At 43.3% G+C, this 21,370-nt stretch overlaps 1 protein-coding gene across 1 annotated transcript; it reads left to right on the plus strand.

Moving 5' to 3' along the window:
• The first annotated feature begins 1,591 nt into the window (after positions 1-1,591).
• GHSR (growth hormone secretagogue receptor) lies at positions 1,592-17,498 on the plus strand. The gene is made up of 3 exons (XM_034438977.3): positions 1,592-1,792; positions 3,837-4,668; positions 14,288-17,498. The coding sequence occupies exons 2-3, from the start codon at positions 3,942-3,944 to the stop codon at positions 14,593-14,595; spliced, it is 1,035 nt and encodes a 344-aa protein (XP_034294868.1). The 5' UTR covers positions 1,592-1,792; positions 3,837-3,941; the 3' UTR covers positions 14,596-17,498.
• The last annotated feature ends 3,872 nt before the right edge of the window (positions 17,499-21,370 follow it).

Consider the following 21,370-nt stretch of genomic DNA (forward strand, 5'->3'; position numbering starts at 1 on the left):
CTGTAAAGCCGTATATAAGTTTAAATGCTATTGCTAATGTTATCAAAGCTTTAAACACAAAGAGTGTGACTCAGTGCTAGCACATTTCCTTTCCCCAAGAAGAAATTAGGTGAAGTGAAACCAGGGCGCTGATTGGAAGCTCTGATAATGAAGGCAAAGCTTAGATAATTGGACACATATGGCAAAAACAAAGTCATTGGGAAAGATCCTAAAGTTTGGGGAAATCGAAGGCAATTGAAGAGGAGAACAACAGAAGACAAAATGTTGGTATGGCAGAAATATGAGGTTATAAGAGCAGTTTCTCACAATCAGTTCTGGGTGGAATTGTGGCCAACTGACAAAGACTGAATCATTGAACAACAAAAGTCACACTCTTACTGTGCTGAAAATTCTAAATCCTCCCGTTTATCAAGAACATTGGTGGCAGAGAGAGCTCTCTACCTGAACCGGTGCTATGCCAGAGGAACGGCCATAGACTGCTAGTCAGACCCATTCCTTGATACAAAAAAAGCAACTTTAATAAATCACGGTTTGCAATGGAAAACTTCCAGGTCCACCGAATCCGCTGAAACCAATCCAAACTGAGACAGGATCAGGACTTAATGCACGGTCATGGAACTCAACCAGCGGCAGAGCTCACCTGATACCAGAGATGAAATTCAAATTTTTTTACTACCGGTTCTGTGGGCGTCACTTGGTGGGCATGGTGTGGCTTGGTGGGCATGGCTTGGTGGGCATGGCAGAGGAAGGATACTGCAAAATCTCCATTCCAACCCCACTCCTGGGAGAAAGATATTGCAAAATCTCCATTCCCTCCCCACCCTTGGGGCCAGCCAGAGGTGGTATTTGCCGGTTCTCCAAACTACTCAAAATTTCCGCTACCGGTTCTCCAGAACCTGCTGGATTTCACCCCTGCCTGATAACCCTTAAACCAAGCGGCGTTTTCACCGTGCGCTTAAACTTGGTTTGGTTTCACGATGGCTCTGTGGTTTTCGCCTTTTTCTCCGAACCTGACCCGCTCAGTTCATTCATGGATCGGTAGATTACAGGGATCGGGGGAAACGCGTTCAATGGGCGGGGTGGGGAGGGGCAGGAGGAGGATCATCCGAATCGAGTCGATCAGGTCGCTGAGAGCGGAACCACGTCCCCGCGGGATCCCACCGCTCCTTTGCTTTTCCAGACACGCTGCTGGGCTCTCTCTCTCTCGCCTCCCGATCCAGCCCTTGGACCGTCCTCAGAGCCTTTTTCTGTGCGCCTTGGCCATCCTCACTTCCCCCCCGAGGCGCTCGCTCCTAGTCGGATTCGGGCTCTTTGCTGGGGACTGTTGTGTCCGTCGGGGAGGGAGGCGGAGAGCGGAGCCGCGGCGCTGCCGGAGGGTGGGTGGGTGGCAGGGAGGGAGGGAGGGAGCGCCCCGTCTCCGCTGCAGATGCTCCCCAAGGTCGATCCTTTCTGGGGACGGTCGATGCCACGCTCATTGGGTGCGATGCATGCGTGGAAACAAGAGTCATGAGGCTAATGAGGCTGATGATGATGATGATGATGATGATGATGATGATGATGACAATAAGCTGCTTCTGTTGCTCCTTTCCCAACCCTTCCGAGGCTTGAAGCCGCGCGCTCTGCCCTGCTCAGCGCTTTCTGCAGCCCGGTATCAGGGGCGTCTTTGAAAGCGAGGGGGGCGCGTAGCCGGCTGGGCGTGCCGACCCTGCCTTTCCGCTTCTCAGCCCGTTTCTACGGTTCTTCCGCGCCACGCGGGACAGAAGGAGAAAAGTTGGCCGTGGGAGTGGGCCAGGTAAGGCGGCGGTGGGTAGGTCATGATGGGATGGGGGGGCTGCTCCAGGAGAGGAATCAGACTTTCTTATTTAGGGGACTCTCCCCCCTCCCCGCATAATGGACCCCTTTGAAAGGCAGGAGATGCCCTCTTCTTCATCGTTTAGATGCCACCTGCAGATTACCTACCTGAAATTCAGGGGGAGGGGGGGGTGTCTCATGCCTAATGAATATGAATACTATTAATAGTATTATTAATAATACTGCCAAAATAATAATAATAATAATAATCATAGATGGGAGGTTGGCACTTCCCCCTCCTGTGCCCTGGAATTCTATAGCCATTGGAAGAGTTCTCCTACCGAAGGATAGTATTTTAGTTTACTTTAACCCTGCTCTGCTCTCCTGAACTGTGCACAGTTTTTTTTTCAAAAAAAGAGAGAGAAGAGTTCATCAACTGGGATTTGATCAAAACGCTCAGCAATAAAAAAGAAATAAAATGATGAGGTTGGGACACATTCAAGCAGAATCCAGGGGAGTAAGCCAGCATCTTGTCATTACTCCAGATGGAGAGATTTTTTAAAAAAATATTGATTGGTGATATGCATCTGACTAGGGTAGCATGGATGGATGGATGGATGGAAGGACAGACAGACAAACTGTAAGATCTCCCCCTCCTCTTTTAGCACTTTTGGAAAGTGCAAGCTCCACAGTTGGTTTATAGTTTATTATATTTCACCAGTTATGCTATATTTTATTAATTTTCCTCAGTTATTTGAAAAATGCCATTTATTTGGACTGAAAGCATGATAAACTAAATGTCTAGTTATTTACTTTTTACTCTACTCTTGCTGAAACAACAAACCATTCCCTCACAGAAATTTATCCTGTAAAAATGCTGGTTAGGCTAGGTTAAGAGAATAAAGCTGAATTCACACAACTAAATCAATGAAACACCAAATAATTTGCTTTTGTTAAATTTGTCCCTTTGTTATTCTTGAGTTATTTTATTGTAGACTTGTTTAGGAGTTTAATGCTTAATGAAAATAGATTAGAAAATGGGTTTCTTGTGTGAATGCAGCTTACAAGTCCTGAAATGTACTGATTGGGTTTGAGAGGTCAACTAGTTCTTGAATTCTGATTTCACTGCATAATAATTGATTCTTCCCTGAACTGATGCCTTCCAGCTCTCTTGGCACTATTAAATTCACAGGTTGAGCTTCTCATTATACCATAGTGACCTTTGATAATCCAGGTAAATAATGCAAAAGAATGCCTGTAGGTGGAAAAGGTTTCACAAACACTTTGGTGTCAGAAGTGGAAGTCATATTGACACAAAGGCTCGTATTGGTTAAAGGGGTGGAAGCAGAAGCTCAGCTTGGTTTGTTTCAGAGTGTTGCTTCTATGTTCTGGTTCCTCCATGCATGCTTTTTCATCAGTGACTGCAGCCTCCATCCAAAAATGGATGTGAGCAGCAGGTCCCTCTGGAGAGAAGGACCACAGCTTTCCAAGGTAGACATTCCCATTTTCAGCAGCCCTCCTTCTAACCGAGAGAACTCCCAATGATGAAATAGACACGTGAACCAGCTCATGATTAATGCAGAAGCAAAATGCAGGAGCCTTGATAGTACAGTGGTTTATGCACCCTGTTATTAACACAGCTGCCTGCAATTTCTGCTGATTCGAATCTCTCCAAGGCTCAAGGTTGACTCAGCCTTCCATCCTTTCTAAGGTAGGTGAAATGAGGACCCAGTTGTGGGGGCAATAAGCTGACTTTGTATAAAATATACAAAAGTATGAAGGCTATTGCTTAACGCACTGTAAGCTGCCCTGAGTCTCCGGAGAAGGGCGGCATATAAATCAAATTAAACAAAAAACAAAAACGATGAATATGGTAGAGGAATTACTTTGTTAGAGGAAGCTGAATCTCATGAAGGGACTGGAAAGTTTTCATGTTAGATTGAATGTCCTCTTTCTTCCCCCCACCCTCCAATCCACGTCTTGCTTGCCTGTCTTGTTTGTTTTCATTTAGCATCTCTCAGCTGTCTATTTCTTGCCTTTATCAGAGCCCATTGCCTCATTCTTCTCGGGTATGAGGAAACAGCTGATGTAGTCCCTTCAGATCAACAAACACTGACTGAACGCATAACGAGAGCGACTTGCAGCTCATCATGGATTATGACAACAATACAGAGACTGAAGCTTCCTACCTGTTCCCTGCACCTCTCCTCACAGGTGTCACTGTCACTTGTTTGCTCTTCTTCACAATTGGGATTAGTGGAAACATGATGACAATGCTGGTGGTCTTTAAGTTCCGAGATATGAGGACAACTACCAACTTGTACCTCTCCAGTATGGCTTTCTCAGATCTCTTGATCTTCCTTTGCATGCCCCTAGACCTCTTCCGCCTCTGGCAGTATCGGCCCTGGAATTTTGGGGATCTTCTCTGCAAGCTCTTCCAATTTGTCAGTGAGTGTTGCACATACTCAACCATACTCAACATCACAGCCTTGAGCGCCGAGAGATATTTTGCGGTCTGCTTTCCACTCAGGGCCAAGGCGATGATCACCAAGACCAAAGTCAAACTCCTTATCCTCGTGCTCTGGGTGATCTCTTTTGTCAGTGCTGGGCCCATCTTTGTTCTGGTTGGAGTTGAGCATGAGAATGGGACAAATCCTTTGGATACCAACGAATGTCGCATCACAGAGTATGCCATTCATTCAGGGCTGCTGACCATTATGGTGTGGACCTCCAGCGTCTTCTTTTTCCTGCCCGTTTTTTGCTTGACCGTTCTCTACAGCCTCATTGTGCGGAAGCTTTGGAAGCGAAAGAAGAAAAACATTGGGCCAAAGACCTCCATCAGGGACAAGTACAACAGACAAACAATAAAAATGCTAGGTAAGGTACCTGATCTATTTTTTTTTTTCCCAAGACAAGCCTGCTTATTCTGTAAATCCAAGATGTGAGATTCATGATATTGTTTATTGAACCAATTAAAAGTCGTGTTGAAACATGCAACATTTTCAGTAACAAAGAACATGTCCTTCAGATTAGATTTAAGAAGAGACTGGACAGCCATTTAGAATAGAATAACAGAATTGGAAGCGGCCTTGGAGGACTTCTAGTCCAACCCCCTGCTCAGGCAGGAAACCCTATACTATTTCAAACAAATGGTTGTCCAATCTCTTCTTAAATACTTCCAGTGTTGGAGAATTTACAACTTCTGGAGGCAAGTTGTTCCACTGGTTAATTGTTCTAACTGTCAGGAAATTTCTCCTTAGTTCTAGGTTGCTTCTCTCCTTGATTAGTTTTCACCCATTGCTTCTTGTCCTACCCTCAGGTGCTTTGGAGAATAGCTTGACTCCCTTTTTTTTGTGGCAACCCCTGAGATATCAGAACACTGCTATCACGTCACCCCTAGTCCTTCTTTTCATTAAACTAGACATACCCAGTTCCTGCAACCATTCTGTTTGTCTGAAATGGTATAGGTTCTCCTGCTTGAGCAGGGAGTTGCATAAGACCTCCAAGATCCCTTTCAACTCTATTCTGATTGATCGATTAAGAATGCTGTGCAACTTAAAACAGCTTGTGTAGTCTTACATTCTTTAGCAGATTGCATTATATGCTAGTTATAATAGCTATGCATGTCTCGCTGGTCTATAATGAAAAATTTGATTCTTCCTCAATGATTCTCCAAACTGTCATTTGACCAAGAGGTCCTGATCTAGAACATATCCATTTGGATATGTGAATAGGAGGACTGATCAGAAAGGTCCACTAAGCTTTAGCTTCCATGTCTCCAAGTGTGGTAGAGTTATTAGGATGGATTTGAAGTGAGGACACCCAGCTTCGAGTCCATCCTCAGCCAGGAAAGTTCACTGGATGACTGTGAGCCAGCCATTTACTCTCTGACCATCCTAGCTCAAAAGGTTGTTGCTGTGGTTGATGCACAAAATTTGCGGAGGTATGCTATTTTGAGCTACTGGAGGAAAAACATGATATTCATATAATAAACTAGCTGGACACCCGTGCTTCACTACGAAACTATGTGATCGGGTGTGATAAATTGACACTTAAAGCCTGAAACTTAATGTAGAATGTGTAACTCTGTAGGATCAGAGTGTGTTAATACAGGGCAACTGGCAGTTGGAACGGAGGAGGAGGGGGAGTAGAATGTCCCAGCCCACAGGCTGGATGAGTCATGCCCTGGCCACGCCCACACCTGGTTTAGCGAAGGGGTAGCATCAGAGTGTGTTAATATAAGACAACTGGCAGTTGGGACAGAGTTCCTTTCAGTGGGGAGGGGGAGTAGAACGTCTAACTCCTTAGCCTCAGAGCATGTGAATATAATACTGTATACGAAATACTAATGATCTGATGGTCATTTCAAAAAATCCTTTCTTAGTGAGCACCTAGAAGCCAAGAGGAACATACATGCCAAATTTCAAGTTTGTAGGCTTTACTGTTCTGGAGATTTTGTGATGAGTGAGTGGTATTTGGCTTTTATATATATAGATAAATAACTTTAAAAAGTGTACCATTTTTAAACTGAACTGGCATGTTCATAAAACATAAATAAGAACATGAGGATACGATTTAAAGACCTAGAAAAATGAAATAATGATTGTCTCTGGACTCCTGCAGGGTGTACTTTTTCACTATCTTCAGTGAACTGGTTAGGTCAGGTCAAATATCTGTTTGGTTCCTCATGCAGATGGTGAAATGCTTAAGGCTCTGATGATCACATCTCTTCCTGCTATGACTTTCCAACATCTTTGAAATAACTAGAAAAGGCTTTCAGATTTGGAAAAGTCATAAAACACAGTCATATTCCTTAAAAGTTCAGTTTGCAGAACACTTAACTTGCTTAACTGACTTTCTAGCATTCTGCAATATATGGAGTCCTAACTTTACCAAATTGTGACTGAGCCATAGCTTAACCCAGGTTAAAGCTATCAAGTTTAACATCTTAGGTATGAATATCCATTGGATCTTTAATGATCAGATTGAATATTGTGTTGGATAGATTTTTAAGTCAATCTTCTTCTTCTTCTTCTTCTTCTTCATAATATTTCTATGCCGCCCATTCTCTGAGGATTCTGGGCGGCTTACACCAAAGACAGTATACTAAACAGTATATTGCCCCCAACAATCTGGGTCCTCATTTTACCCACCTCGGAAGGATGGAAGGCTGAGTCAACCTTGAGCCGGTGAGATTTGATCTGCTCATCTGCTGAACTAGCAGTCAGCTGAAGTAGCTGCAGTACTGCACTCTAACCACTGCGCCACCTCAGTTCTTGCATATAGCATTGCTGATCAGATATGATGGTCAGAATCTACAGATTTATTTTCCCTTAAAGAAACTGATACAAGACAGTTTGATAGACCTGATTGGGTCAGAATCCTGTACTTTGAAACCCGAGTGAGGAAATCCATCAAGTCTGAAGAGTGCAGTTTTCTGCTTGGGAATATGTGACAAAGAGTAATTGTGATAACTTGCCTCCAGAGTAGTGGTGAAATCTGAACCGGTTTACTACCGGTTCGCTGGCTGCGCAGTGCGCACCACGCACCAAATGCAAGGTGCGTGTGCACAGTGCACGCCAAAGGGAGGCATGCGGTAAGTAGAACAGCGCGAGAGAGTGGGGGTGATCAGCTGTGGCACACATTGCTTTTAAAAGTAAAAAAAGCCTCTGATAATCGTGTGGCTCAGCTGTGCATGGGCGGGGGGGGGGGGGGAAGGATTTTTGCTACCGGTTCTCCGAACCACCCACCACTATCACTACCAGATCGAGTGATCCGGTCCGAACCGGGAGCATTTCACCCCTGCTGCAGAGGCACCTTTTTTTTAAAATTTGATTTATATGCCGCCCTTCTCCGAAGACTCAGGGCGGCTTACAATGCATTAAGCAATAGCCTTCATACTTTTGTTTATTTATACAAAGTCAGTTTATTGCCCCCACAAACTGGGTCCTCATTTCACCTACCTTTGAAAGGATGGAAGGCTGAGTCAACCTTGAGCCTTGGAGAGATTTGAACTTGCAGTAATTGCAGGCAGCTGATGTTAATAACAATGCTTTAGTCTGCTGCACTACCAGGGCTCTTTCACCTTTCACTGTATTACATGCAACAGGAGATTCATGTTTACTAAACATTACAAAGAGTTAAACATATAACGCTGCCAGAAATAACAATGATCATTTTTCACATGTTTAATAGCTTTTTCCTTTAATCACATTAAAAAATATTTACATTGTAGCAGCAACTTTTGCCGAGACTTATGGAGTGCAATATTTTGCACTTCTGCTTCTTACTATTGGAGGAAAATGAACGCATCATAAATGATAATAGAGCTGGAAAGTTAACACTATTGTCATAATCCTGTACACTACTAAGAATAAGCTTTATAGAATGCAGGGAGACTTACTTGCATAGTTGCAATTATGAACACACTCATTCAAGGATGAACTCCTTTGGTCTCAATGGGAGCATCTGCATAGTGGTGTCCAAAGGTCAATCCATGACTGTATGGTCAAAGCCTCACCCTTTTTCATGTGGAACACATGTAAAAGGGGGGGGGCAGTGCTTTGATTGCATGACCATCATATAGACTTCTTGGAGCTCCTCCCCCAACAGATGCCCCTGTAGATTGGGAACACAGTTGCTCAATAGGTAAGATTTGGTGACTGTTGACAAGTGTTGTTGTCAGGAAGACCAAAAGAGAAGTTCATCAAGCACCAGTAATAATCTTTATTAGGACTTACCCTATGATAAGGGTGGTGAGGCATACTTGGCCTGCATTGTGTTTGCTGATAGCAACCCAGAGACCCTGAGGGAGCTTGGAAGCAGCCCCTGCCCTATAAACTACTGAAGATCTGACAGTCACCCTCATTTTAATTTTCTAGATTCAGGACTTGGCCCTGCCCCAATGCACTGGAGTAGAGTGAGGTCAAAGATATGAATGAAATAAGTTGCATCAGTGTAGTATGGTGGCAGCACCAGATTTTGCTTTTTATTGGGGTTTTTTTTTTGTTTATTTTTATAAACAATATATATATATATAGTGTTCTTATTTCTAGGTTGTCAGCTGCCCATAGTTTGGTATTAAGGTGAGTGGCTATCTAAAGGTTTTAAGTAAATAAATGTTTAACAGGGTATGCAAGGACTTTACTCGGGGTGGGCTCCTGGGGGTTCGGCAAGGTTCGGGCGATCCTCTAGTCAAGGATAGTTGGGGTTGGACCCCCAAATGCCACCTCTGGTTGGCCATGCCCACCCCGCCCTTCTCCTCCCAGGAGTCTCCTCGTGGCCCGTTAATCATTTCAGGTAAGTGCAGGGGCCACACGGAGGGTCTGGGAGGGCAAAAAATGGGCCTACCGGAGGTTCTGGAAGTCCGGAAATGGGCCTGTTTCTGGCTTCCCGAGGCCCTCTGGATCCCAGGGGAAGCAAAAAAGCCTCCCCGCCTGCCGTGGTGCAGGTGGCCGACTAGGCCACGCCCACCATGGCCACGCCCACCCAGCAGTAGGGCAGCAAACCCGTTGCTAAAGGATCTGAAGCCCACCCCTGACTTCTACTTGACCTGGTTAAGCACATTGTGTGTGAAACAGCCATTTTATTAGATTAAGGAAAAAAATGTGTTGCAAGTTGCAAGAAAGATGGTTGGGGAAAAGAAAAAGGAATGGTCTTTCTGTATTGCTATAGAAAGTCATTGGTTTTACAAACCACAATAAAGGGTTTGGTCTTTTTCACCTTATTATTTTTTAAAAAAATTTAAAGCCACTCAACTCCAGAGATAGTTATCGACTCCGTATTCTCCCAGACTCTTTAAATGTGATCCAAAGAGGAAGGTAATAGCTACAATAAGTGTCAATTTGCAATAATTTCGGCTTTCAGTCATTCTTGTTTCTTTTGGTGGACCAACCGTAGAACTCTGAATTTTATTTCTTGGTTAAGTGGGGGAAAAAAACAAACCCTGGAGTACTTTGTGGTTATAGTCCTGACTGCAGAGGGATCTGTTGCCTTTCAATAGACATCATTTGCCTTCAGTTGCCATTCTCCCCCTAGAATTCAAGACTCTTTCCCAGCTCTGATTTCTTTTCTGAAGAACATTCAACATAGACATGACAATTTGATTTTTCCCCCCATAAATCACAATGAGAGTTACATTAAATGCCCTGTGGCATTTTATTGGAAGGTCATTATTTTAAGATGCTACAAGATTCTCATCTGTAAAAATGGAGAATAGGTCCACACCTCTTTTGTAGAAGAGCTCTTCAGATTTTAAAGACTGCCATCATGTTTCCCTTCAATTATCGCAGTAGGCTGAACCTAACCCAACTTTTAGCTCTCTCTCATCAGGCTTATATTGCAGATCTTTCACCACTGGAGATTTAAACAGATTAACAGAGTTGGAAGGGACCTAGTCCAACCTCCGTCCCACAAGAGTTGACTCCAAACTTTTTGGGCCAACAGGCAAATGATGTTTCCTCTGTTAGTAGCCTTGGGGACACTAAAATGGCCCAATTATTTTGACATTCAGGCAGAAAATCTCAGGACATCTTCATTGTTGAAAGTGAGACTGTAGTAATAAATTAAGGAATTAAGGTAGTAATAAATTAAGGAACTCAAAGTTTGTTGTCCTTCCTCCAAATCTGAAACGCGAGAGCCCAATCGAATCGACCACCAATAGTATTTTTTTCCTTTCCATAACAGATGAAGACTTGTTTATCCTCCCAAAAATTTATTGAGTGATGAATATTTGCTGCTTTTCTGTAAAAAAGTTACCTTGGGTAGCGATATCCAAGTTGGGTAGAGATACTATAGTGAAGAAAATGGCAGGTTTATTTGTTGATTGTTTATTCCCATTATCACTAGGACAGGTAATGTTTTGAGACCACTGATATGCCCTCCAAAAGTTAATTCAATAGAAGAACTGTATGGCTATATCCAGAAAGTCACCAGGAACCCAGCTTGAATTGAAGATGATGTCAGGGTTCCAAGTAACACCCCCAATGAAAGAAGACTCCAAGGCTAGAAATTCCTCAAAGTTCTATTTTATTAGAGATGTCATATTGGCACATCTGGGAAAACCCAAATCTGAAGGTTCCAGGTTTTCCCCACCCAAAGGAAAGTCCAAGTCCCTTCCCCTGACCCCACATGTCCATCACATGGTCCAATCAATGCACCGTCCCAACTGGAGATGCCTCCCAGTCACGCCAGTCCAGGTGCAGGCCCAAAAGTCCTTGACTCTCAGAGAAAGGAATGTTATTATGGCTAAATATCTCCACCACTCTATGCAATCCCCCCTCCCAGTTTCCCACAGCACTAAGTGTGGCAGCCCTGAAGATCCAAAGAAAAAGATGGCCTCCAGGGCTGACAGGTGACTGATGTACTTTATATGGCTTCAGGGAACAAAAGGGTCGAGGATATATCGTATGTATTTACCAGATTTATGTCCTGCTTTTCTTTCAATTGCTCATGGCAGTTTATATCAGGATAGCATCCCTATGAGTAATGTGGGCAGAGATAGAGAGTGACTGGTTCAGTCATTCAAGGAAATGTCTATCTAGAGGATGGGTTTAATTCTGGGTCTTCCTAATGGAACCACTACACTCACTTTATTTCTGTAACCAATGAATTGTATGGGTCCATGCAGGGGTGAAATGCTTCCGGTTCGGACCGGATCGCCCGATCCGGTAGCGATGGAGGCAGGTGGTTTGGAGAACTGGTAGCAAAAAAAACGGTAGTTAAAAATCAGAGGCTTTTTTTTTTTATTTTTAAAAGCATTTTTTCTACAATCTCTTTGGCCGAAAAAATGGTTTTAAAAGTAAAAAAAAAAAGCCTCTGATGATCGCGCGGCTCAGCTGGGATCATCAGAGGCTTTTAAAAGCATTTTTTCTACAACCTCTTTGGCCGAAGAGGTTATAGAAAAAATGTTTTTAAAGGGAAAAAAAGCCTCTGCTGATCAGGAAAGTCAGCTGGGATCGTCAGAGGCTTTAAAAGCATTTTTTTTACAAATGGTTTTAAAAGTAAAAAAAAGAAAAGTTGGCCACGCCCACTCAGTCATATTACCCACCACCACCAAGCCACACCCACAGAACCGGTAATAACAAATTTTACATTTCACCACTGGGTCCATGGCAACTCTTAACAGGTTGATCAGCACCTTATTCTTTGTCCTGATTTATAACTAACTCTTTTTATTTTCAGCAACTGAAAACACGGTTGATACAATCTCCTTTTCTGTTTCCAGTTGGAATTGTTAAGAGGTCATCAATCTATCAAGCCCATTGGCATTGACATAGACACTTCTACCACAGACAAGATACATACACATTTGAAAACGTCCATGGTCTTCCTAAGAAATAATTTCATCTGTGTTTACCTATATTCTGTGGCAGGACCCCAAGGGGAATTATTTTCTCAGAGGAATGTAAGAGCAGTTTCATTTCGGACCCTGGTTCCACAGGAATCAGACTTTTGTGAGAAACTCATGTAACAAGACCTGGTGTTGAACAGTATCTTGCCTGTGACTCTTGAAGTAATATATTGATGCTTTAGCTTGTAGCTGTCTTTCATCTTATTTTCCACCAGTAAGTGACAACTACCAGTGGTCTCACTTATGATGAATTACACAAGGTGATTCTCTACTCGGTGGATAATAATACCTTTTGCTTGTCAAGATCCAGAATGCGGCCGCGCGGGTAATTACGGGAGCTGCCTGGCGCTCCCACATAACACCGCTCCTGCGTGAGCTGCACTGGCTCCCAGTGGTCTTCCAGGTGCGCTTCAAGGTGTTGGTCACCACCTTTAAAGCGCTCCATGGCATAAGACCTAGTTATCTTCCAGACCGCCTGCTGCTACCGATGACCTCCCACCGACCTGTGTGCTCCCACAGAGAGGACCTCCTTGGGGTGCCATCAGCCAGTGGCAGGGGAAAGATACTATAAAAATCTCCATTCTCACCTTTCCTTACAATCAGCTGGGACTCGGGAGGCAGAGAATAGATGAGGGTGGGGCCAGTCAGAGGTGGTATTTACCGGTTCCCTGAACTACTCAAAATTTCCGCTACCGGTTCTCCAGAACTGGTCAGAACCTGCTGAAACCTGCTCTGTCCCAAATCCAACTGAAATCAACGAAGTAAGTTAGTGTGTGTCAATTCAGAAACAAGACTTAGTTGCAACTGAGATTTTTTTTTTTTAATAAAAAAAATAAGGTTATATACTATGGACCATAGAAGCTTTCATGTAACCCAGTTTATGTAACAGAACTATGTGAGTTTCTCCTTTCTATTGTAGCTCTTAGGATACCTGGGGAAGTTGTTGTAAAGAACGAGGCATTGGCTGTCCAGAGTTCCTTGGTGCATGAGATGATGGTAGAGGAAAGATTAGCTCATAGGGCTTTGTCCTGCAAATGTCCTGCAAAAGATCAGATACCAAGGTGGTATCTGATCTTTTGGGGCCTTGAGTAGAAATACTGCTGGGGAATGACATGAAAAATTGATTTTGATAACATATCAGCAACAAGAGTCAGGGTTTCAAATTGGTGAACCTGCAGACTCACCATGCTTCTTTTTGTGCTCTTTTGTCTCATCTGCTCCAAGAGATTTCTAACATTTTGGAGAAACAATATAAGTAAAAATGATAAAGTAGGCTACCACTGACTTTTGTATAAGGCCGATAAGAATTTGAGAGATTATTGAGGTGCCCAAGACCAGAAACTTTTTCCATAAAGCCAAATAAATAGTAGGTTCTGTACAAGGTTTATGGATGAGAGATGAAGATTGTTTTCTCTTTGCATCTTTCTCCAATGGCCTCTTGTTCTGGCTGGTTCTACTCACTGTTCTCCAGATGTGTTGTTTGATGAACAACAAGGAACAGCTGGAGGAGAGAAGCAACTTAGAACTAAGGAGTTCTAAGGCAGTTAGAACAATTAATCAGTGGAACAACTTGCCTCCAGAAGTTGTGAATGCTCCAAACACTGGAAGTTTTTAAGAAGATCTTGGATAACCATTTGTCTGAAGTGGTGTAGGGTTTCCTACCTAAGCAGGGGGTTGGATAGAAGACCTCCAAGGTCCCTTCCAATGCTTCTGTTCTATTCTTTTCTAAAATTACTTGTTCAACCATTTGTCTCTTCCAACTCTATTATTATTCTAAGACATTTGTTGCAGGAAGAATAGTTGAAGCATTCCTTTTCTCCTGCTTCTTCTTCCAAGATGGGTAGCTCAGATTCCCATCTCAAAATCCAGCTTGGTTTTTCTGTCCTCTGTGCCTTGACCCTTGAATTAAAAAGAGAAACCTTAGCAAATATTTTAATTCACTTTCATATGCACTTGTCCTTTCTCTCTTGACTAGCTGCTGTGGCCTAGAGGTGGAGCTCTTGCCTCACAATCAGGAGGTTGTGAGTTCAATCCTAGGCAGAGGCAGATGTAGGGTCTCCTGCTTAGGCAGGGGCTTGGACTAGATGATCTGCAAGATCCCTTCCAACTCTGTTAATCATTCTCTCTCTTACTTTTTTTAACTAGCGGTGGTGGTTTTGGCTTTTGTCCTCTGCTGGCTGCCCTTCTACTTAGGACGTTATCTCTTTTCCAAATCCTTCGAGGTCGAATCCTTGGATATCGCCGTTATCAGCCAGTACTGCAACGTGGTCTCCTTCGTTCTCTTCTACTTAAGCGCTGCCATCAACCCAATCCTGTACAACATCATGTCAAAGAAATACCGAGAAGCAGCTTACAGGCTCTTCAGAATGAAGCCGCCGAGGAAGAAAAAGCTTTTGGCGATGACGGAGAGAAGATGCCACACTTGGACAGAGTCCAGGATCAGAGGGACGTGACGGCAGAGGATGGACCGAGGTGTCACTTAAAAGCCACTAGAGAAGGGGGGGAAAAATATTCAGGCTGGCTAAAAGATGGAGTGTTTGTTTCTTTTCATGATTGGGAGGGCTTGCAATGTGAAAACTCAGGTATGGAAACGAAAAAGGGGTTAAAAAAAAAAGCACAGCTGCGAGGAATATTATGACAGATGTTCTGTGTAAATATATTCATCAGCAGTGGGTGAAACAGCTATCCTTTTGAATCATTTCCAGTGCCTATGATTCTATGCATAAAGATGGGAATTGAGGTGGCTTATGTTTATAAAGCACAAATGTGAACTAAATGGAACCTGTCTTTGTGCTGGGCAGCCTGGCATGGGGAGGAACTAGCTGTGATGCAGAAGCTCATTGAAAACGTTTCCCCACCAGATGGGATCTGTATGTATTTCGTACTGCATAATAAAGGAAGGAATGTCATCAAAAGCAAGGAAACTTCCCTCTCCTATGTAGGCAGGAAGACCTTGACAGAGGCCAGAAAGGATGATTTCCTTCATCCCTGTGGAACAGTGTGTACCAGCCTGCTATGTGTTGCTTGCCACCTCATCAGGGTGACAGTCAAGTCGCAGTGAATCAAGACCCTTTCTACAAAAGGGAGCCGGAGAGAGGATTGCGGTGGTCCTGGGGATAGAGACCCAGTAGAACAGGGGTGTCAAACTCAATTTCATTGAGGGCCACAATTAGCGTTGTGTTTGACTTTGGGGGGCCGGGGTGGGCGTGGCCAGGGTCGGCATGGCCAGCTCGACGTCACTCATGTCGGGGGTGCCTGTGGCGGCCCAAGCGTTCTGCCAGCAAAATTGGGCTCCTGTTTTTGGCTGGGATGGCTTCCTACAACCATCTGCTAGCGAAAATGGAGCTTGGGGGAGGTCCGCGTACGGCCCTCATGGGCTTTGTTTACAACTGAAATGGCCTCCTGCAACCCTCTGCCAGTGAAAATGGAGCTCAGAGGGGGCCACATGCAGCACTCCTGAGCTACGTTTTCGTTGGCAAAAGCACCGCGGGCCGGTCCTTCACTGTTTCCAGGGTGGCTCTGAGGGCCAGATCTGACCACCCCGTGGGCCAGATCCATCCCCCGGGCCTTGAGTTTGACACCCCTGCAGTAGAAGGTATCCATTTCTGGCCCATGGCAATGAGAAGATGTGTATCATGGCATACAGAGAAGGTAGTGCTCTAGGGAGCAGCTGTGCCAATCGATAGTAGGTGAATGAGGTCTGGCCAAATCTGGAAAACTGTAACGAAACCCTAAGTTGGAAGGAGACTTTGAGAAACACAAAAAAACCCTTCCTGCCTTGTTTTGAAAATGCCAAAACCCAGCTTTGCACATATCAATTATCAGAGGGACATTGAGAACCATCAAATGATGGTTGACATTAAATTTTCATTTCGAAGCAAGCCTACACACCTCTTTTGGATACAACAGCACGGATGCTCTTCTTTAGAGAGCTTCTGCCTTCAAGTCTAGAACAGGGAGAGAATGCTAAATCTTTTTTTTTTTTTAAAGTAGTGCCAGGGAGAATGCTAGCTCATTTGCATTCTTTCAAAAAAAAAAAAAAGTGAATGGTAGATGGTACATTTAATTATGAATGAAGGCAAATATATGTGTCCTAGGATAACGTTGCAGGATCCAACGTTGGGATTCACTTACCTTCCCTACAGGTTCACTCGCACGCGCCATCTCTGTGCATGTGCACGGACTTCTGTGCATGCGTAGTAGTTGCGCTTTTCATCCAGGCAGATGGGCGGAGCCTCCCACAGTTGCCACTACTGGTTCACGCGATCCAGACAGAACCGGCTGAATCCCACCACTGGCAAGATCCAATCTGGGTTGGTCACTGAGACCAGAGGTTTACTCTTCCAAGCTTTCAATCTCATGCTGGGAGCCCATCCTCAGAGAACTTCTTGTTAGCAGAGGGTGTGAGTGTGTCTAGCAGTGTTTGGGAGTGCGTCTAGCTGTGTGTGAGTGTGTCTGCTAGAGAGAAGTTCCCTGAGAATGGGCTCCAGCACGAGTCTGAAAACTGAGAAGCCTAAACCTCTGGTCCTGGTGACTGACCCAGGTTGGATCCTGTGACATTTAATTATATTTATAGTCACATCCACTTGCTGAATTAAAACAACAGCTATGTAAATGGGTATTCCTGATTAATAAACAAAAGTATATGGACTTATAGCTCATCGTGGAATAGCTTTCAGCAAACACTGGACATTTACTGTAATTTCGTTGACCCAATAAGACATCTACTTGGTTTTTTAAAAAAATGGATTTAAAAAAAATCCATATTTTCTTAACAAACAAACAAACAAGTAGATGTTTCATGCAATGGGTTACTCTGATGAATTTGCCTATGGGAATGGCTTCTTATATATTAATGTGATGGGTGGAATTTATTATTAGACATATTATACTTGTGCGGCAGGGGTGGGTTCTACTTACCTTTACTACCGGTTCGCAACAGGGCCGTGCGCGCATGAGATGTGTAGAAGCGTTCTGATGACATCGGGGTCGGTGGGCGGAGCCTCCCGCCAGTTTTACTACCGGTTCTATAGAACCGGTGCAAACTGGGGGCAACCCACCACCGTTGTGCAGGGACAGGATCAAGAATTTATGTTGTTGTAAGGGGTAAGAAAACCAGATGAATCGCTTGCAATTGAGGATAACCGTGTTAATTTGGGTCACCCCAGATATAGGATGTTTGGCTGAATCTACAGTAAAAGCTAGAAATATGACAACAATTCAGCCTTGCTTATAAAGTTTGAAGTGAAGCTGCCTTATAAATGTGGAGTACAAAACCTTAATAACAAGAGTGGGCCTGAGTTATTAGTTTTGCTGTTCAATATGGGCTCAGCTCTACCAAACATTATTTGAGAAATATTTTGTGGATTTTGGAAGTTCATTTTCCTAAAAAAAAAAAAAAAAAAGTGGCACGACTAAACATTTCTGTCCTCAAAATGATTCTGCAAGCAGAAACCTAAGCTTCAAGAGGGTATCTGAGGTAAGATGTGGAATGGAACTATTGTGTTTCCCCAAAAATAAGACCCTGTCACTCCAGGGGAAGGATACTGCAAAATCCCCACTCCCTCCCCACTCCTGGGGGAAGGATATTGCAAAATCCCCATTCCCTCCCCACTCTGGGGCCAGCCAGAGGTGGCATTTGCTGGTTCTCTGAACTACTCAAAATTTCCGCTACCGGTTTTCCACAACCTGTCAAAACCTGGCCTGACCCTTTGCATCAAGAAGCCCCTTTGGGCTGCATTGCTGGGCTGAGCTGAAGGCCCTTCCATGATGGCTATAGAACAGGCTATTGAACTGGGGTTGCTTCTTGCTTCCTTCCTTCTCTTTCTTATGAAGCTCTGAGCTGGAGCTGGGCTTCCAGGTGTGAAGGGCTAGGCTGGGCATGCCTCATCAGCAATGGGAGCAAGAAGTCAAATATGATCTGCAGAGCAGAGGGTGGCAGAGGCCAAAAGAACATATATGGAAGAAAAAGGGGGGTAGAGTGAGTTGAAACCGGTTACTAAAGCTTGGAGCTGGAATGGTTTGGATTGCTGTAGGCACTTTATTTTTATTCTTTATTTAACATAGTCTAAAGCCACCGTCTCCTTCACAGAGGTCTTTACTTGCAAAATGGGATGCTCAGTTAACAATAGCAGTGGGGAGTGCCAGAAATGCTGTCACTAAGTGATGTGAAATCTCTTTTTCTCCCTGCATTGCTTAGCAGTGGAAATTCTGCTTTTAACTGTGCTCGTAAATCAAGAACCATTTTAGTGTTTAAGTTCGTACAGGTACAGCAAGCAAGATAGGGCCACAAAATTTAATCCTTTCAAGCACATGGATATACAAGTACTGGTATTTGGTTGTGTTTAAATTCTTGACTCAACGTGACTTATATTTCCAGCTGTTATGCTATGATGCTATGTTCATGATCTCAGGGCTTGAAAATATGAAATCTGAAGCAGTAGATGTATTTGACGTATTTGTAAAATCTGGTACTTTCATACCGTTTTTCTGTAAAATCCATGGGCCTAATCTCCAAATCGAATCATTATGATTTTTCTGTTCAACAGAATTGTTCAAACAAATTTGAGAAGACGAAACTGTTCAAGACAAGTACTGTGCTCGATTTATTCTGGATACAATTTGTGGTTTGCTTTTGTTTGCTACGATCTGCTGCTCTTCAAAACATTAAACTCTGGGCTGCTTCTGCATTGTTGCATTGGAATTTATTTTTAATTAATTCTCAAGTCCCTATTGTGTGTTTGGTGAAGGCTTTGTATAGATTTTAAATGGATGATCAGGAATGGAAATCATTATAATAGACCAACTTTCCTTGCCTTAGAAATGATTTAAAAAAAATAATTGAACACGAAGTTTACACAAAGAAAGAAAAAAATCCAAGCGAACAATATAGGAGGATTATAGAAAAAGCAATACAATTAAATACAAACATGGAGCTTCTTTGTGCTCCCTTAGCATGATTGCTTGCTTGCAGACATTTCATTATTCAGCCAGATAATATCGTGATCAAAGGGCCTGATGGCTCAGCAGACTAACAGCATTGTGATTAACATCTGCTGCCTGCAATTACTGTAAGTTCGAATCTCACCAGGCTCAAGGTTGACTCAGCCTTCCATCCTTTCTAAGGTAGGTAAATTGAGGACCCAGTTTGTGGGGGCAATAAGCTGACTTTGTATAAATATATAAAAGTATGAAGGCTATTGCTTAACGCATTGTAAGCCACCCTGAATCTCCAGAGAAGGGTGGCATATAAATCAAATTAAAAAAACAAACACCAAGAACATCACAGTTCAACCCTGAGCTTGTTGGAAAAAGTAAATGATCTAAAAGTTGTTTAGAATTTCCGTATAGTATTAATACAGTTGGTTCTCAACTTATGACCACAAATGTGCCCAAAATTTCTGTGGCTAAGCAAGACAGTTAAGAGAGTTTTGCCTTTTTGCCTGAAGACCTTTCCTGCCAAAGTTGTTAAGTGAATCACTTGCAGTTGTTAAGTTAGTAACATGGTTGTTAGGTGAATCTGGCTTCCCTATTGACTTTGCTTGTCAGAAGGTCGCAAAAAGTGATCACACACCCTAGAACATTACAACTGTCATAAATATGAGTCAGTTGCCAAGTGTCTGAATTTTGATCACATGACCATGGGGATGCTGAATGGTCATAAGTTTGAAAAACGGTCGTAAGTCACTTTTTCCAGTGCCGTTGTAACTTTAAACAGTTACTAAACAAACAAGACTACCTGTATTTATCAACATACCTAATTACGCCTATTGTTACTAACCTAATGAATATAATCTACCCAAAAGTGATGAAAAGTCTTATTCTTGCCTCTGAAATTTCATTGTTCTAGGCTTCTTGCTATTTTTTTTTCTAATATGGCACTTGAATAAGCTATTTTAATCCATAAATCAATCATTATATTTTCAAGAAATTTTCAGGTTTGAGAAGTAGTCAGTTTTGCTGCCAAAAGTTAATAGACAATCGGTTACTTATTTTTAAGAGAAGCTTGGATCACGTAAATAGAGGTAACAAACCTAACTCTGAAGTACATTCAACTCTTTGTTTTGTGATACCAATTTTCCTAAAAACAAAACAAAACAAAAAACAAAATCCTAGAAAGACTGCCTATCCCCATATCTTTTGTGCAAAGCTTCTCCAATAACTTGAAGAATGTTGACTTTAAATAATGGGGTACAATCAGGGGTGGGCTGCTGGGGGCTCGCAGGGATTTGGGAGAACCTCTAGCAAAGATTCTGTGAAGTTCGGAGAACCCTCAAAAATCCCACTCCTGGCTGGCCTAGCCCACCCTGCCCCGCCCCTCCCAGGAGTCCCCACGCAGCCCATTTTGGATGCAGGTAAGTGCAGGGCACGCGTGGAGGCTCGGAAAGGGCGAAAAATGGGCCTACCAGAAGTTCAGGAAGGCCGGAAACAGGCCCGTTTCTGGCCTCCAGAGGGTCTCCAGAGCCTGGGGAGGCCGTTTTCGCCCTCCCAGAGGATCGAGGAAAGCCTTTGGAGCCTGGGGAGGGCAAAAACACTCCCCTTGCCATGGTGCAGGAGGCCGACTAGGCCACACCCACCCAGCAACTGGGAAGAGAACCCCTTGCTAAAATTTTTGAAGCCCACCCCTGGGTAAAATGCCTTCAATTGCAACTCTTGGATAGAGGAAGAAACAAAAACTTCTTGATTTGGTGGCAACAGCACCAAGAAACCTCTCAGAAGATAAAAGCAGAGGGAATGGAGGGACAGATGAATGTGACACAAAGGCCCAAGTCTATCAAGAACTTTGGAGCTAGAAAACTAGATTTCAAGTCCTCTCCAAAGATGTTCATGGGTGGAAACATGTGTCATAAACCTCACAGATTAAGAAAATGGGACTTTAGAGTTTTTGTAAAAGGAAATATGCCTGCATCTGCCTCACATCTGCAGAAAGAAAGGCTAAACCATAAGAAATTTGGACCCGCAAGAGAAGTTAAAAGCAATACGAATACAGGTAGTCCTCAATTTACAACCACTTAAAATTTAAATTACAACAGTGAAAAAAGTTACTTATGATTGGTCCTCACACTTACAACTGCTGCAGCATCCCCACAGTTACATCATCAATATTTAGATGCTTGGCATCCCAATAGTTGTATTACAATAGTTACGGTGTCTTAGGGCCACATGTCCGCCATTTGCAACTGTTCCAACAAGCAAAATCAAGGGAGGAAGTTGGATTTACTTAAAATC

The sequence above is a fragment of the Pantherophis guttatus genome, chromosome 6, assembly GCF_059756535.1.
Source record: "Pantherophis guttatus breed Tessera chromosome 6, ASM5975653v1, whole genome shotgun sequence".
Taxonomy (NCBI): Eukaryota; Metazoa; Chordata; class Lepidosauria; order Squamata; family Colubridae; genus Pantherophis; species Pantherophis guttatus.

Excerpts from the sequence above, each read along its gene's own strand:
- GHSR (XM_034438977.3), top strand. The coding sequence starts at position 3,942 with ATGGATTATGACAACAATACAGAGACTGAAGCTTCCTACCTGTTCCCT. Across the intron at positions 4,669-14,287 it reads ACAAACAATAAAAATGCTAG|CGGTGGTGGTTTTGGCTTTT; the intron begins GTAAGGTACCTG and ends TTTTTTAACTAG.